Source organism: Aptenodytes patagonicus, chromosome Z (genome assembly GCF_965638725.1).
Source record: "Aptenodytes patagonicus chromosome Z, bAptPat1.pri.cur, whole genome shotgun sequence".
In the NCBI taxonomy this organism is placed as follows: domain Eukaryota; kingdom Metazoa; phylum Chordata; class Aves; order Sphenisciformes; family Spheniscidae; genus Aptenodytes; species Aptenodytes patagonicus.
Window position 1 is genome coordinate 71,933,403 of NC_134982.1, and position 15,401 is coordinate 71,948,803.

The 15,401-nt window shown below is 43.9% G+C and overlaps 3 protein-coding genes across 6 annotated transcripts in view; 1 reads left to right on the plus strand and 2 right to left on the minus strand.

The window, feature by feature from the left end:
* NAIP (NLR family apoptosis inhibitory protein) overlaps positions 1-814 on the plus strand; it is a 36,298-nt gene extending 35,484 nt beyond the window's left edge. The window contains 2 exon segments of the mRNA XM_076362349.1: positions 454-489; positions 492-814. Coding sequence (XP_076218464.1) covers positions 454-489; positions 492-814 — 359 coding nt within the window.
* A 1,018-nt stretch (positions 815-1,832) lies between these two features.
* Positions 1,833-7,369, minus strand: LOC143172604 (survival of motor neuron protein-like). Of its 3 annotated transcripts, none has more exons than XM_076362227.1 (9): positions 7,314-7,369; positions 7,126-7,197; positions 6,913-7,038; positions 6,453-6,626; positions 5,886-6,029; positions 4,785-4,856; positions 4,140-4,250; positions 3,139-3,224; positions 1,833-2,078 (listed from the first exon to the last, which is right to left on the minus strand). In XM_076362227.1, exons 1-8 carry the CDS (start codon positions 7,350-7,352, stop codon positions 3,168-3,170), a joined length of 795 nt encoding a protein of 264 aa, XP_076218342.1. In that variant the 5' UTR covers positions 7,353-7,369; the 3' UTR covers positions 1,833-2,078; positions 3,139-3,167. The 3 variants fall into 3 exon arrangements, with proteins under 3 accessions (XP_076218342.1, XP_076218341.1, XP_076218340.1); XM_076362226.1 differs by having other exon boundaries at positions 1,833-2,424; XM_076362225.1 differs by lacking the exons at positions 1,833-2,078; positions 3,139-3,224 and having other exon boundaries at positions 4,047-4,250.
* Positions 7,370-8,421: 1,052 nt separating this feature from the next.
* Positions 8,422-14,595, minus strand: SERF1B (small EDRK-rich factor 1B). 2 transcript variants are annotated; one of them, XM_076361883.1, is made up of 3 exons: positions 14,486-14,595; positions 9,481-9,589; positions 8,422-8,940 (listed from the first exon to the last, which is right to left on the minus strand). In XM_076361883.1, exons 1-3 carry the CDS (start codon positions 14,490-14,492, stop codon positions 8,868-8,870), a joined length of 189 nt encoding a protein of 62 aa, XP_076217998.1. In that variant the 5' UTR covers positions 14,493-14,595; the 3' UTR covers positions 8,422-8,867. The 2 variants fall into 2 exon arrangements, with proteins under 2 accessions (XP_076217998.1, XP_076217999.1); XM_076361884.1 differs by lacking the exon at positions 14,486-14,595 and adding an exon at positions 12,054-12,192.
* Between the last annotated feature and the right edge of the window lie 806 nt (positions 14,596-15,401).

Below are 15,401 nucleotides of genomic sequence, written 5' to 3' on the forward strand. Positions count from 1 at the left end.
TGACAAGAGTCCCATCTTGTAAATAGGCTGACCATAAGGCAAGACGGAAGAGCGTATGTGATGGTACACAGGCAGGAAAGAGACGGTTAAACTCAGTATCTTACATCTGTGCAAAGCTGATCTGGCGTCTGACCTCAAGTGGTTGCCTAAGCTGGCGTTGTATTTGCCTTGCTCTGTAAGAGTGGTATTCGAGCACTCGTAAAACACATCGGTATCTTACTTTAGCAGGCACATTAATGCTGAGTAGAGTATCCTCTATCGTATCAGTCTCCTCAGCCTGAGGTATTAAAATGCTTAAATGAGTTGAGTTAAAGTTCTACTTTTTTCAAGCTAATAGCAACAACTTTGTTTTATTTTTAATGTGCAAAACCTCAGCTTTGCTGTATTTTTGTTCATTTCATATGGGTTTGGAGCATCTTTAAATCCTTACTGATGTCTTGTTTATTTTTGCAGCAAAGGTTGCAAACCATGGAGGTTTCCAGAAGCTTGAAAAGCTCTGTTAACAAATCACGATGTTACAGAAACTGGTTGGAGAAACTTCTGTAGAACACTTAATAACACGCCTGCTTTAGAAGAGCCGGACATTAGACGTATGTTCACACATCAGATCAAAGCCAGTGCATCAACAGTGACGGCTTTTGTCCAGTGCGTTTCTTGATTGCCTGGTCTTGTGACAATAGTAATGATGGGTTGGCTCCTTGACGCAGAGGACCTTAAAATGTTTGATATCATGAAGGAGCAGCACCCCTAGTCTAGGAGTTTAAAATTATCTTGGCAATGGGTCTTGCCACTTCCACCAATTTTTCAAGACTAGAACAGTTTGAAAGCATTAGGGTTTGGTTTTTTTTCTCTTCCTTCTTGTATTATGAATTATACACCTGCACTGCAAATGAACATATATTGTAAAATTTTTACCAGGATGAAACATGCCAGTCTATTCTACAGCAGGGTTAGGTTAACGTAAAAGGATGAAGGAATAGGAGACAGGATTAACGTAACTCTGAAAACCTGACTTGCTTTGCAAATGTGGTTATAGATTGTACCCAAGTGCTACCTTCCAAAGAAAAATGTAAAATTTTGCTTAAAGCCTATTTAAAATAAATTATTTCTAGTCAGTTGTTTTGCTTGCAATGAAATCAATTACATGAATCACTTATGAAATAAAAATCATAAAACCCTTTATGGTAAGTACTGCACTAAAAATAGTATTGGATGCTAGATTTTACCAGTGTTAAAAACTGATAAAGGCCACTTTTTGTAATGTAATGCCAGTTACTAACACAGGACTAGCTGATTAAGGCAGATGGCAGTTGTGCATCTTCAGCAATGAACAGCTGCTGAACAACTGATTTAGAAGCTTTGCATCACTGCAAGCAATCTTAATTTACTTCAGCTAGATGATTAAGAAAAAGCCTTCAAAGTGGCTTAGGGAATTTAAAATTATGTCTGTCTCTTTTTGCTCAATTATTTGTGGGAAAACTCATTTTCTGACACTCGGCCACAGTAGGAAAAGGAACTGAATGCAGCAAAGTTCAGACCTGTATTTGGCTAGTTTCCCTGAAAAGCAAACCAGTGGCATTAACTACATTACTGTCTAGTTTTGTGGCTGCAGCCTCTACTCTACAAGAGTTAAGACTGTAAAGGCTGAAATCTAAGTCCATACTTACCGTTACCTTTCCACAGTCTGCTTTTTTTAATTTGCTTTCAGTAACGGTACTCAGAAAAAGGCCACACAGCAAAACTTTCTGGTGTATTTCAGCCATTCATCCAACTGACAGATGTCTACAGAAGCTAAAAATAAAAACCACCCCAAAACAAACCACACCCCTAAATTCAAAGTTTGAAAAGTAGAACTTTATTAACAAGCATTTGAAACAAAACCCGAGCCTTTCCGAATCCAGCTGTGGTATTCAGGATTCTAATCAGACCCATAAGATGATACCTCTTTTAAAATGATAGTATACCGTTTTCCAGGCCATTGCCACCAGTGGCCACTGTAACATACATTGCTGCCATAGCTGTCTCCTAAAAGAATTACTGTAATCGCTAGTTCTGGTGTTGTCATTCAGATAAAAAGTCTGAGGAATACAAGAGGTGTTAAAATGAGAGATTAAATCTATCATGTGGGGTTAAAAGACTTAAATCTATCATGTGCTAAAAAGACTTAAAGTTGTTTCAGGGAAGTAAAAAATATTTTATTGCCACAGTGCTTTCTAAATACATTTGACTAGAGGTCTTTAAGAAATAGCTCATTTCAATGCACATATAATTACTAATCTTAAGTTATTTCTTTACTTGTTATCAGGGACAGCTCAATGTTAAGAAAATGTTAATATTAACTGTCTTGATAAAATTCTCATCTTCACCATCAACCATCAGTGCATAAGTGATATACACCTCTCAGTGGGAAAGATTTGTACCTGGCTTTAAAAAAGAAGCAAAAATTAGTATACAAGAGCTTTTTGTTTTTAAACAAACAAACAAGAATTACTCAAATGCACAGAAATTATGTTGTCACAGAAAATCAGAAAAACAAATCCCCAGGAGAATATAGTTTTGTTCTATAAGGAACTGAACAATATACTGGAGAATTCTAAACAAAGGATTTCAAATAAAAGCACAGGCACTGAAGCAATGAGAACAGAATTGCTCAATGACATCAAACTGAAATGTTGATCTTGTCCTGAAAACAAAGTTTAGCTGCACATGCTGCTATCCCATCTGTATAATGAAGCAGTTGCTTCTGAAGATGTGTACATAGATGCAAAAAGCATTTCACTTAACAACCTTTTATTTTCAAAACAGCCCATAAACAAAGAAGGTAACTCAATAATTCAAGTAAGCTGTGTTGTTAATCCTGATGTAGAGAGATGCTGTAGTTAAACCTCTCAGAGCAATGAAATACTTTCCTTCATTCTAGCCAAGAAAATAACATTCCACAGCTGCTAAGCAAAGAAGGGATCACTACTGGCAGAAGCGGTCTTTGTAGAGACCCGTAAGAGCGGATGGAAGTCCCGAAGTTTGCAGTTTTTGCACAGAATTCAAAACTTGTTGAGAGCTTGTAAAATGAACTGTAGTTTCAAACAAATTTGTCAAGCAACACTGTAACTTCATTTAGCACAAAATTACAATACTTACAATCCTTCAAAACAGTGATGGATATTCAGTTATTTTGCATGTGTTTCTCTCTCCAGTGCTGCTTCCATTCGACTTTGTTTTAAACCCTACAGGATACAATTTAGTACAATCTTGTTTTTACTAACATGGAAATAAAAGCTTTAGTTGCAGAACAAAAACATTTTTGAACAATTTTTGTTAGCCCTTTACAAATCAAGAACAGCTTTTAACTCTTTGGGGAAATCAGAATGGGCAGTTTAAAGAGGACAAAAGCCAAACTACATGTCTTCTTTATAATCACCGGCTCTACAGAATAATTTCAAATCTGTATTTCTTGTTCAATTAGAAGTAAATTAAAGCAATCCACAATTATATATAATCTGAAGCAAGAAATTCCAAAACTAGTCTTTTGAAGATACCCTATGGCACCAATCCCCCGCTTCCAACTTCCCCAATGCAAAGAGTTTAATTCCTCCTGTAATCTTCTTTCTTCATAAGTGTACAAAGGAAAATAGAAATCAATACTCCATGTCACAGATTTTTCACAACTATGCTGACAGCTCCTGCTGGACCTTCACAATCACCTGAAACAATTACTGGTGAATAGTCTCTGCAAAAATGCCAAATCTGATCCTAAATGTGATACCACCACTCATAGTCAAAGAAAACACGTAGAAAACTACTGAATATAAACATACTCAGATTTACTCCACCTGTCCACAAAGACAGGACTGGTTGTTTCAGAATGGCTATAAAACACTGGCTATGAAAGTACCTAATGGGACCCCTCCAGTGGAACAAAGAACTAAACCAACATTGACTACACATATATGCTGGCTCATGTGACTCCTACTCAAGGACAAGAACACTTACACAATACAAAATACCCTTAAATTTAGCTATCATAAATTAGAGTAAGAGATCTAAAAAGCAGCCCTCCCTCTCTAACTTCTTGCTGAAAACAGCAGCAGCAACGCAAAAGCAAAATTACAAAGACATTTCAAGACAAAAGTAGCACGTACCAGGTAATACCCAGTGTGATAACCACTCATGTACCAGGCTATCAACATGCTCCCCAATGCTTCATCATCCTCAGGAGAGTCTGGCCTCATAGGTGGTGGAGGAGGAATCAACTAAGAAAACACAAAGGAAACGTCTGTGTTTCAGTAGGGTATATCCCAGGTTAGTTAGTAACCAATTCTAAATGATCAAAATATAAAACTGAAAAATAGGAACATATCCTCAACGCATTCTCTGAAAAGGAGTCAAATGAGACAGTATTTTCTGAAAACATGTAATTTCCAAAGCCTGGGAGAAATAGGATTCCTGTAGCTTGAACATACAAAAAAAAGTTTTATTAGGGGAAAATATTTATCTGCATCAGTGAAATGCTGTTAATCAAACGTAAGGTGTAGTTTCTTCAAATAATTTTTCTCTTGACATTCTTACCAACAGCTTCACTATCACCAAAGTGAGTGCAGACCAGACCTTGCGCATTAGATTCTTGTAATATTTGTAACTGAATGCGTTATCAAATACCTGGAAAATACAGACTCTAACGCAGAAATGCGTTCTAAAAACACAGGCAGTGAGCATATTCCGTTAGAAAACTTGAGATCACCAGTACTCATCTCTGACACTTTCTTCCTCATTCTCCTATCACTTACCGGTGGTCCGGCTAGGAAGGGTGGAGGCCAGCAAGATAAAAACGATGGAGGTGCCCTGAATTTTGATCCAGGCTACATTGAAAAAAAAAAAATTGAATAGTGAAAATTAAAGAAATTTCAGGCATTAGGATTTTATTTTAAAGAATTATTTGAAGCTACTCACAAACGTTAAACTAAAGACAACACATCCCAGCAATTTAATGAAACTGCAATAACAACACACAGTAGCTATTTCTGTGGATCATTCCATGACTGGAAAAGTAAAACCTACATTACACGTGCCACTGAGATAAACAGTGCTGAAACAGGCTTCTAGTTAATACAAGCATTTTAAAAAGTTTTTTCTAAATAGAAGTCAGTGGCTGCACTCTCACATGAAGAAACATATCTAATATTGCCCACAGGCAAACAGATAATTTCTCTGCTCCTGTGTGGCGGGGGGCATATGCTAACTAAATTCCATTATGCTTGTGAATGTCTTTAAAATGAACTTAGATACAAATCTATTGATATGAATGAAAAAAGATAAAAAGGAAACCTTATAAAGAAATCGTGCACAAACAGTAATATTTAGAAAACATAATGCTGCATTCAACTGCACTATTATTTAGACTCCTACAACAACAGGAGAACTGAAGAATATATCAATACCCCAGCCCTCATAATTCAGCAGAGATGCTACAGCTGAGAGCTTCTGACATCTGGACATTGCTTTTGCTGCCTTCAATGTCCTGTGTACTGAAACATATCAATTGGCTAGAAGAAGTGCAATCTTAAAACGTGAACAGTGCTATCATTAACAGCACTATCACAGTCTAGGGAACAACATCCCTCTTTTAAGTTACACAGCAATTGCAAAGCAAGTGTTAGCTAGGGAGAAGGCTTTCCTCACTAGACAGCAGCACTGCAAAAGGGCTACACTGCGGCCAGATTATTATAAAATGACGTATCAACAGGTTCTAACATGCTTATCTGTATATCTATTCTCAAAATGCTGTTATTTGGTTTCTAGACAATAATAAATATCATCCTACTGTCTCAGAATTCAGACACCAGGCTTAACAGAGGTATATGAGTTATTTCAGATAAGGCTGAACTCACCCTTCCCAGGCCTGGGGCTGCTGGTGGTGCGGGAAAACGTAGGTTTTGAGGGGAGAATCTTGCTTTTGTGCAGTTGTTTTTGTTTTGAGGTGACTGGGAAGATTTTTCACTTTCATCTGTTGAATACGGAGTCTCATTTTCGTTCTAGAAGACCAAGACATTTTTATGAGATGCACTAAACAGGAGTTTACAGCAAGCAATTTTGGTGTGAAAAAGCTTGGAAAGCCCCATCCACATCTTTCCCTCTCTCTGGCCCTCCCAGTCCTACTCAGGAAAGATTTTATAACCCCATAATCTTATCTGCTTGCCATTTTAGCTATGTTGTCTTTCACTCATGAATTTCTTGTTGTGCCCTCCCTTTCTTCCACGCTGAGTTCAAGAAGGGGATGCTTTAATTCCCTCCATCAGCTTGTGTCCGTTCACAATGGAATCGGGTATCGATTCTCACTCTGAACGCCACAGTGGTACCAGAAATACTGGAAAAAGCTGATTCTCCCGCTTTCTCTTTCCTTTTCAGAAGGATGAAAAAGTGTCCCTCACCCGCCCCGAATTCCCCATCCCACTTACTGTTTCGTCGCTGGCTGGAGGAAGTAGATCCGACAGGTTCTGTTCCTCCTGATTTCCATATCCCGTGTAAGTAACAACACATGTGCCTTTCTTCTGATTGATAGAGGCAATAGTTGCTAGGTACACATTACCATCCTCAGACCAAACAGCATTACAGCTGTCACCAACTTTCCACTGCAACAGAAGCAAGAGCGGCTACACCAGGGATCAGAGAGAAAGATGCAGAAAGATGCTTTTTTCTAAAATACTTTTTGTCCCAACCATGAGAAAGATGACTCCCACCCCGGAAGTTCTTCCTTTGTATTTAGTGAAATTGCTCAATGTAATCTATAAATAAGGTTTATAACGCTATTACTCCCCCACCCCAGAACGTTATTCTCGAGGTGATGAAAGAGCTACTCTTTAGCACCACAGAGAAGTACAACACGCAAGCACCACTAGCATTTACAGGCGAGGTGACCTGTTTCAAAGGCACTGTGTTGCTCTTCTTTCTATTTCTGTTCTTTTTATTGTTTTTTCTCTTCATCCCCAGGCGCTGCTCCTGTTTGTCCGAAGGCTCTGAACACTCTCCATTCTTTAAAGCGTTCTGCGGGAAAGGAAAGGAGGAAGACAATAAAAGGCAATCCGGCGGCCTCAGCCCAGGCTCTAGCTGCGCCCGGGCCGCCCCCCTTACCTTGAAGGAGGCCACCGCCTTGTCGTACGCCTTGATGAGGGCCGTGTCGTCCCACACGTCCGAGTCGTCGCTCTGCGGAGGCCACAGACCGCTTTACCGCCAATCCAAAGCCCCGCTTCCGCTCCCGCCCCCGCCCCCCGGCCCCGGCCCCGGCCCCGGCCCCGGCCCCGGCCCCGGCCGGCGCCCACCTGCCCGGTCCCGCGCCGGAACAGCACCCGCTCCGCCATGGCCGGCCCCGGCCCCGCGCGGCCGCCCGCTGCGCACGCGCCGCACTCGCCACTTCCGGCGCGCCGCGGCCCCGCCTCGTTGTCGGTGGCGGCGGGCCCCGGCTGCCCGCCCCGCCCCGTCCCGGAGGAAGGGCGCCCGCCAGGGCCCGCACCGGCGGGGTTCGGCCTCGGGTCTTCCTTCGGGTCACCGGGAGGGGACCGGCTCTCCCGTAGAGCTCGTCCCCTCCGCCGTGCTGGGTAGCGTATTTGACGGTACCGCATCCGAGGCGCCGCGCAGAACGCCGCCCAGCTTCAGTTTTAGCAGTCCGCGTCGGTCAGGACGCACTGCCCCGTCCCGAAGGAGTTTGGCTGAACTGGGTGCAAGCGCCCTGGGCTCACACCCGTGAAACCCACCTTGAAAAGCCTGACAAACTTGAGAGCGGGAACCAAGACCGAGCCAACTAAGAGCAAGCAAAAAAAAACCCGCTTCATTTCCCACCAACTGCAGATTCGGCATTGCCAAAACCAGTTACGTTTTCCTTCAAACCCGCCTCAGGCTGCGCCAGGGACCTGCTAACAATGAATGCGCTTTGATCCATTTGAAGCCTTTGCCTGTATAAGCTCCAAGTTCTCTCCTTCCGGAGATGTAAACCGGTTTCACCTCAGTCAGTACTCAACACGCTCAAGTGTGTGTCTGTAAAGCCAGTGCTGTGTTTTCTCATACCAAGTTTTATTCTTGAGGCTAGTTTAAGCAGCAATTTTAAATCATTTTAGTGATGCAGCAATTTCAACATCTGCTTACATCTGCAACTCATTAACTTCAAGCCTGCAGCTTCTCTGAAGCTAGTATCGGCAGTAGATTCACAGTCACGTACATCAACGAAGTCTGCAACTCGATAGGCATCTTTTTCTATAGTGCAGACTTACCACGGCATATTATACCGCTTATAATACGCATTTCTTATAATATAAATTTTATTTATACTTACTACTTATATTGCATTTCTCCACAATTCTATCTACTCTTCGTGTTCTTGGTAACTTCTTATAAATCAACTGATTATCAAGCATAACCATTTCAGATTAGACAGTACTTCATGCAACATTTTATTGTAAAAATACTTTAAGATGAGATTTACAGTTCAGACCTCTGTAAGGTTAAGCACATTTTACAAGTGTGTTCCATTCTGAATGAAGCCGTACTTCAAGAATTAAGACAAGAAAATCTGGTCTACTGTAGATTCAGAAATTCATTGTTACCGAAACCATTAAGTGAAACCAACAAATACAGCAAAAGCTGGAGTAAAGCTATTGCTTGGTACTTTTATTCATATGCATGCAGAAGAGTGTAGTCAGTTTTGAAACAGCACTCCAGACAACTAAGCCTATGCTAACCAGAAAATACTCTAAACTACTGCTAGTTGAACAACTCCGCAAGATAGACATTTAATCATTTAATGGCTGGACACTTTTATGAATGATCTTCTAGGCCCTTCGGCTTCACTGGTGCACTTTTATCTTCTCCATACAGGCAGCTCATTTTGCTCCTGCCTGCAGAGACTTCCTTTCATTAGCCGCTTTTTGTTTTTGCTGCATAATTTCAGAGTCTCTGTGAAGAAAAAAAAGTTGGATTTCAGATACTGGCTCGCTGCTTTTCTAAGTAGAGTCTCCTCCACCTTGTTTTTGCCCTTCAGCAACCCCCATTTCAAGAAGGGAAAAAGATTAGTATAAAAACTTCTCAGTTAGCCATGAGCACACTGTTTCTATTATCCTTTTTTTTCAGTACAGTACCCCATGAGGTAGACAAGTTACTTGATTAGTAGACCTTATATAATTCTTTTAGTTTTAGAAGTAAAGGACACAATGGATCAAACATCTTCAAGAAAGTATTACACAATCTTTTCCTGTTCATACCAGGCAAAAAGCTGCTCAAAAGAAGTAAAAGCTTTACAGGTCTTACCAAAGATATATCTGTTTAACAGCAGACACAGTAAAACCTACATCCACGGTTTATGCTCTGGCATGTGAATGGACTGTGAATCAAGGCAAAGTACTTAAATGCTGTTTCAGCCAAGACACTGGATTCTTTCTGACCCATTTTCCCCTCCTATTTTGCCCAACCATTTCACTCAACTGTACTAGATTTTACCTCTGTTTTCTCTGAGAAGCAGACAAGCTATCCTCTTTCCTTTTCCCTTTGTGGGTCTCCTGAGTCTTCTTCAGGTTCTTTTGGCGGGCAAGTTCACGCTGGTTCCCACCTGCAAGGTAATACACAGTTTATACAGGTACTACTACTTTCCCCCCCCCCCACAGTTTGCCTGTGTAGAAGTCTATTATAAAGGTGGTAAGGTTTGGCTCAATCTGTAGAGTTGGCACTGCAGTATCTGCTGTAGATGGCAGTATCTTCCATCACAGTCTCCCCCTTCAGTGCACAATGGGAGGCGTGAAAGCCTGTGAGTTCTCACATTTACATTTCTACAGGTCATGTCCAAGAGATGACCAAAATCCATGGGAAACGCAATGCAGTTTCCCATAAAAGACTGAAGGCCGACCTTCCCATCAATAGCCCGGGCAAAATGAAGACAGTAACTCATCCAAAGAGGAGCCATCCTCTCTATCTCAAACAGATTCCGGCATCCAATATAGCTTACAAATTAATTTTAGACGGAAAGAACAGCATTAAAATGAGGTCAGACTGAGAGTTTATAAAATTCCTCAAGCTCTTCCCAAGGCTCTTTAAGAAATCAAAAGCAAATGGCTGTAAGTATTTGGAATCCAGAAACATCCACCTGCTTTCAGTCTGTAGTACTGTCATGCAAAATCACCGACGGATTCCATCACATCCCATGGTCAAGCACCATGAACTTTTTAAGCCTTGCTTGTACTTAGTAATAGCAGTTAGGGCCCTTACATGTATTTGTAGAAAGGATACACTTCTGCAGATGCCACTTAGAAGATGACCAGTATAGTTGATACATATGGGAACTTGGGCTTTACTTTTTACTGGATAAAGCCCCCAAAACTATTTAACACAGGATTCATAATGTATTATTGTGCACTCATGCCCCAGAAGCTCAGCTAACGCTATCAAATGCTAAAGTTGCCTTACTCTGGGAACCATGAAAGCAGAGAAGAACACATAGTACACGAGCAGCTGTATGTAGGTTTAATTCGTTTTTGCCCCAAGGCAGCTGACATGTATGCAGTGTAAGGCTACAGCAGCTATGGAGCTTCAGCCCAAGATTTTGTTTACCTACCATATACCACAGAGCCCCCCGCAAAAGAAGTGGGGCTGACAAAGCTGAAGTTAACACATAACCAAAACTCCAGTTCTTCATCAAGACACCATGTTCAGAATAAAACGACTTACCACTTTCCCAAAACAGGTGTGTGCATATGTCCCTGCACAGGGTGGACAACCCTAATGCTGTTCACATGCGACGGTATTTTCATGCCATTGAAGGAATTAGCAAACAAGCATTTGGCAAGGTTCCTTCCATGCACTATTACGGGCTTCTGTTCACAGCTTTCTTTCCCATGCATGCTTTTTAGATTTCATTGTAAACCAACGTCTGTTTTTTTCAATCTTCCTCATTTTATGAGTTTCCCTATGTAGGTGTTCCCTTAACTTGGCAGCAAGGGCACAGTTACAGTTGTTCTACCTACTTTCCTTGTGACGGACTGTTAGTCCATTCAATTAATTACACTCAAATACTATTAAAGAGGTGACCTCAAAAGACTTTTTTATTTGAAATCAAGCGCAGCACTTAAGCATGGCCTTAGCAAGTGCTTAGCCTCACTTTCAACAAAAGAGAAACATTATATATATATATATAAAATATATATATATATATAAAGACACAAAAACACATCACTGTTGCCAGTATAGAGGACACCTTCAGGGAACAGCCAGGACTACCAATCCCCTGAACTGCTGCCAAGTTAGCTATGCAATCTTTTTGATCAGACAACATTCCTGAACGCATGACATCAAAACCAGCACAACACAACTGCTGCTCAGAGCAAATGCAACTCTCCATCTAAATACTCAGGGTCTTCCAGGCAACGGCCACAGCTATCACAATTACAAGCTCTTCTGCATTAGCTGACAATCTTTCCTTAGTATGCACCTCCTTACGGCAGTTCTAGTCTGCTCGAACCTGCCAGAGCTGGTTCACTTGCTTGGTATTTCTTCTTGCCCTGCTTCTTTTGGACTCAGAGTGTTCCAGATATGCTAGGCATAAACACTTGTGCTGTTGAACAAACATGATCACATTTTTCTATGCTCAAAAATGAAAGCTCCATCTCCCCATAATTTCTGTTGTGCCTCTTTTCAGTCTCTCTCCAGTCTTAAGACTACCTATGTCGTCATCTTTCAATCTCGAACACAGAGATCTCTCCAATCTTCAGGTGCCTGTAATTTCAGGTATATGGAAGCAGTTTAGGACTAGGTCAATTTTAAACAGCAACCTGTTGATACGATCCACAGCTTTGTACTCACCCCGTTTCTGAGCTGATAAAGGTACCTGCCATGTCAACAAGTAGAAAAGAGCAGCCCTGCAGAAACAGGGGTTCTGTACATTCTTCACACCAGTACGTGTACTGTCTGGCAAGAGGTGCCAGAAGCCCAAACGAAAACAGCATATTATGACTGCTGCTTCCTGAGGGCTTGCTCCTGCCTTGGAAGATATACTTCATCTGTGACAGGACATCAAGTACCACCTTTTGAAAAAGCTAAGAGAACTCCTGCTCCATCTTCCTCACTAGCATTCAGTGAGATCCTGTCCCCAAAGTCCATGTAGAAGAAGGGCCACTATTTGTTCAGAAACTGAAGTAAACCAGCTGTCTGTCTCTGGCAGTACTGGTGTTGATTAGAACTTGATGACTCATGAGCAGATGATACATTCCAAGCTATAAATGGTTCTTGAGTTTTGTGGTGCTCAGGAAGCACGAGTATCATATGAACAAGTTAGCAGCAATGAAACAGCTCTTCTGCGGTGCTTAAAGAAATGAAGTAGCTTCTTTTATCATGAAGAAAAAGATGCAGAAAGTCAAAACACACTGCTATAGTCAGAATTCATATAGCAGTTATCCTCCACCCTTAACCTTATGCACTTCCTTCCTTTCCAAGCAAACACTGTGCCGGGTGCCTGCAGAGTTACTCCATACACATAGTAAGATTGTAAACTTAAAGAACCAAACTGAATGGCATCACTGAAAAGCTTGGCTGCCACTTCTGCACAGCAAAGCAGAGCAGGTAGAAAAGTAGAGCAATACAGTGTGCACACAAGGCATACAGAGCCAAACAACTATTTGAAAAGAAACTTACTTGTACCATCCCTGCTTCCAAGTAAACATTGCCAAGGACTGTTTGGCCCCAGTACTTCACCTGGGATGCTGCATGAGTATCCCTAGCTCCAAGGGAGACGGTGCTGTTTTCTACATTCTGTAACATCAACCTAAATCTTCCATGAAGTGTGGTCCAGTCCTGACAGAAGACAATTCAGCTTCCTGTAACGTGAAATTCAAGCATGAACTGCCACATAAAGGCCAATACACCCTCCCTGCTTATACCTATGCTTGAGCACCCCCATCCCTGCCTGCCTCTTCAAGACATATGCCTTAGTGCAATCTGTCCCTGCTCTTCCAACTCCAAGATCCAGCTATTCTTGAAGAGAAAGATAAGTAAAAGACCTCTGAATAGCACTGGAACAAATAGTAATCATCTCTACTGTAAGGAGGTCAAAGAGAGTGGCAGTAAGGATTGGCTACCAAGGTCATCATCCCTGGAGTTCTTTCTGAGCAGCAAAGGATCTAATCACATGTCAGAACTTAAAGCAGAAGAAAAGTGCCTGCCGCCATGTCCCAAAAATAGAATGCAAAAGTAAGAAGAGCAGTTTTGATGCAAGCACAAGGCAATAATGGAAGACAAGCAACAAAACCCTCCTCCAATTCATCCAGTCATCACCATCTTCACAAATTTATTCAGTCTTCAGGTACCCTGAACTTGGCAGTGCAACAAGTACCATGAATTTATGAGCTTGAAGGCACAGCAAGTAGTTGTTAATAAGCAATCCATTCTTATTCTATTTTACTATACATCCATTTGAAATCACAGGGTCTAGCCCAGCTGTGATTGATAACAAAGCGCTGAACTCACACATACTAAAGCTAAGACTAGACTGTATGGTAGCACACCACAGCTTCTACACTTCTAGTATTTCAAATACTGTATTAAAACTACATCATCCGAAAATGAAATGTTATGATTCTGCTATGTTCAGGTGTGGGATGCTGTACCTCTTTTTAACCTTAAGCTATGTTTATTTTAGCATCATGCAGAGCAGGGGGGGTGTGGGAAATCAACAAAAGCCATAAACCTGCCTCTTCCTCACATTCAAGATCTGATCTGTGCACAAACTGTTTACTATCCAGGTCTCCATCTGCACTTCTGGCAGTACAGTGACTTCGAAGGTACATAAGCGTGAACATAAAAGCAGTTAAACACAGGCAGTTTCTCTATCGCCAAGCATAATACGCAGAAGCCAAAACAGCAGCCCCGCCGGTTAGGTGAGCCGGAGTATTCTAGGTTTGGTTCACAGTTGTCCGCCATTTTAGAGTAGATATACCAACGTTACTTTTGAATGAGGTGATGATTAGCAAGTCCTGTTGCCCTTTCAACGACAGCCTTAACAACCACCATTTAAGCAACGTAGTATTAATTATTCGTTAGCGATATACAGGCCCCTTATTTCCAGACCGGACAGCAGCCAGGACTGCAACCCAGCGTTACTGCTGTTCTCGCAGATGACCATCTTTCTTCCTCCTCCCCGCCACCCAATACAGCTACGCCAGGGGAATGGGGTGAGGATGCTTTTGCTTCAAGCCTAGGACGGCGGCAGGACGTGGGAAGCCTCAGCCCCCGCGCTCACCGCGGGATTCCGCCACCGGGACGCCACGACCACAAGGACCAAGACCCGACCCCCGCCCCGACCGCCGGGCTGCCTTCGGCGTCGCGCCCAGGCCGCGCTTCTCCGCTGGCCTGGAGCCGACCGGCCCGCGGCCGTCCCGGTGGAGCGGCCGCAGGCCCACCGCCCGCTCCGCTCCCCGAGAGAGCCCCCGAGCAGCCCCCCCCGAGGGCTGCCGGCACTCACGGGTCATCGCGAGACGCTCAGGCCACGCAGCACCACTGCCGCCGCCGCCGCCAGCAGCAGACACACCCCTGCGGCTGCCAGAACCCTCTACCTCCCCGCCCGCCGCTGACGCCCCGTATAAGACCTCACCGGCCCCCGCAACGTCACCGCGGCGCGCGGGAGGCGGCACACCGCCCAAATGCCTCGCCCAACCAGCGGGCTGCGCGCTGCCGCCGCGCGGCTGGCAGGGCGTGGCCGGCGGCAGGCGCGGCGACCGTTGCGGGGCGAGGGCGCCTCCCCCCCCCCCCCCCGCCCGCCCCGTGGGGGCGGGGGGACACAGGGCTGCTGCCACAGGCAGCGGCGTTCGGGTTCGCCGCTCCAGCCGCGAGCGTTTCCGTGTAGGTGCCGAAGGGATGCTGCGCGTGATGGGCGTGGCGTTCCCGACGGGGGGGGGGTCGGGAGAGTCGAGCTCCCGAGAAGTGGCGGGGAGGCGGGCACGCTCGGTGCCGGAGCAGGTAGCGGCGGCAACGCGACGAGCTGGCTGAGCTCCGGGCAGGAGCGGGAGATTTCAAAGGAGGCTGTATTTACGCGACTGGAGGGAAACACGTTTTCGAAACACCCTCGCGCAAGAGCACGGGGCTTCTGGTCGGACAATCGAGCGGGAAAAGAAACCACTACCGACCGCTGCCAGCCAAAATCACCGCGGGACGTGAGAGAAACCCAAGCCGCTTGCTTTGCCGCCTTCTCGGGGCACTAGTTGCCCCGCCTAGCTTTCCACACGGAGAGCGGAGGCGCGCTTTTCCCACCCGGGGGCGCTCTAGTTTCAGTACGGCCCAAGCCCTCCCGCAGGAAAACGCTCTGCCGACGGCAGGAGCCTCCCCGACCCTTCCAAATCCACCGTCGCGGGCAAAACTAACGCCTGGGAGGCTGTTTAGGG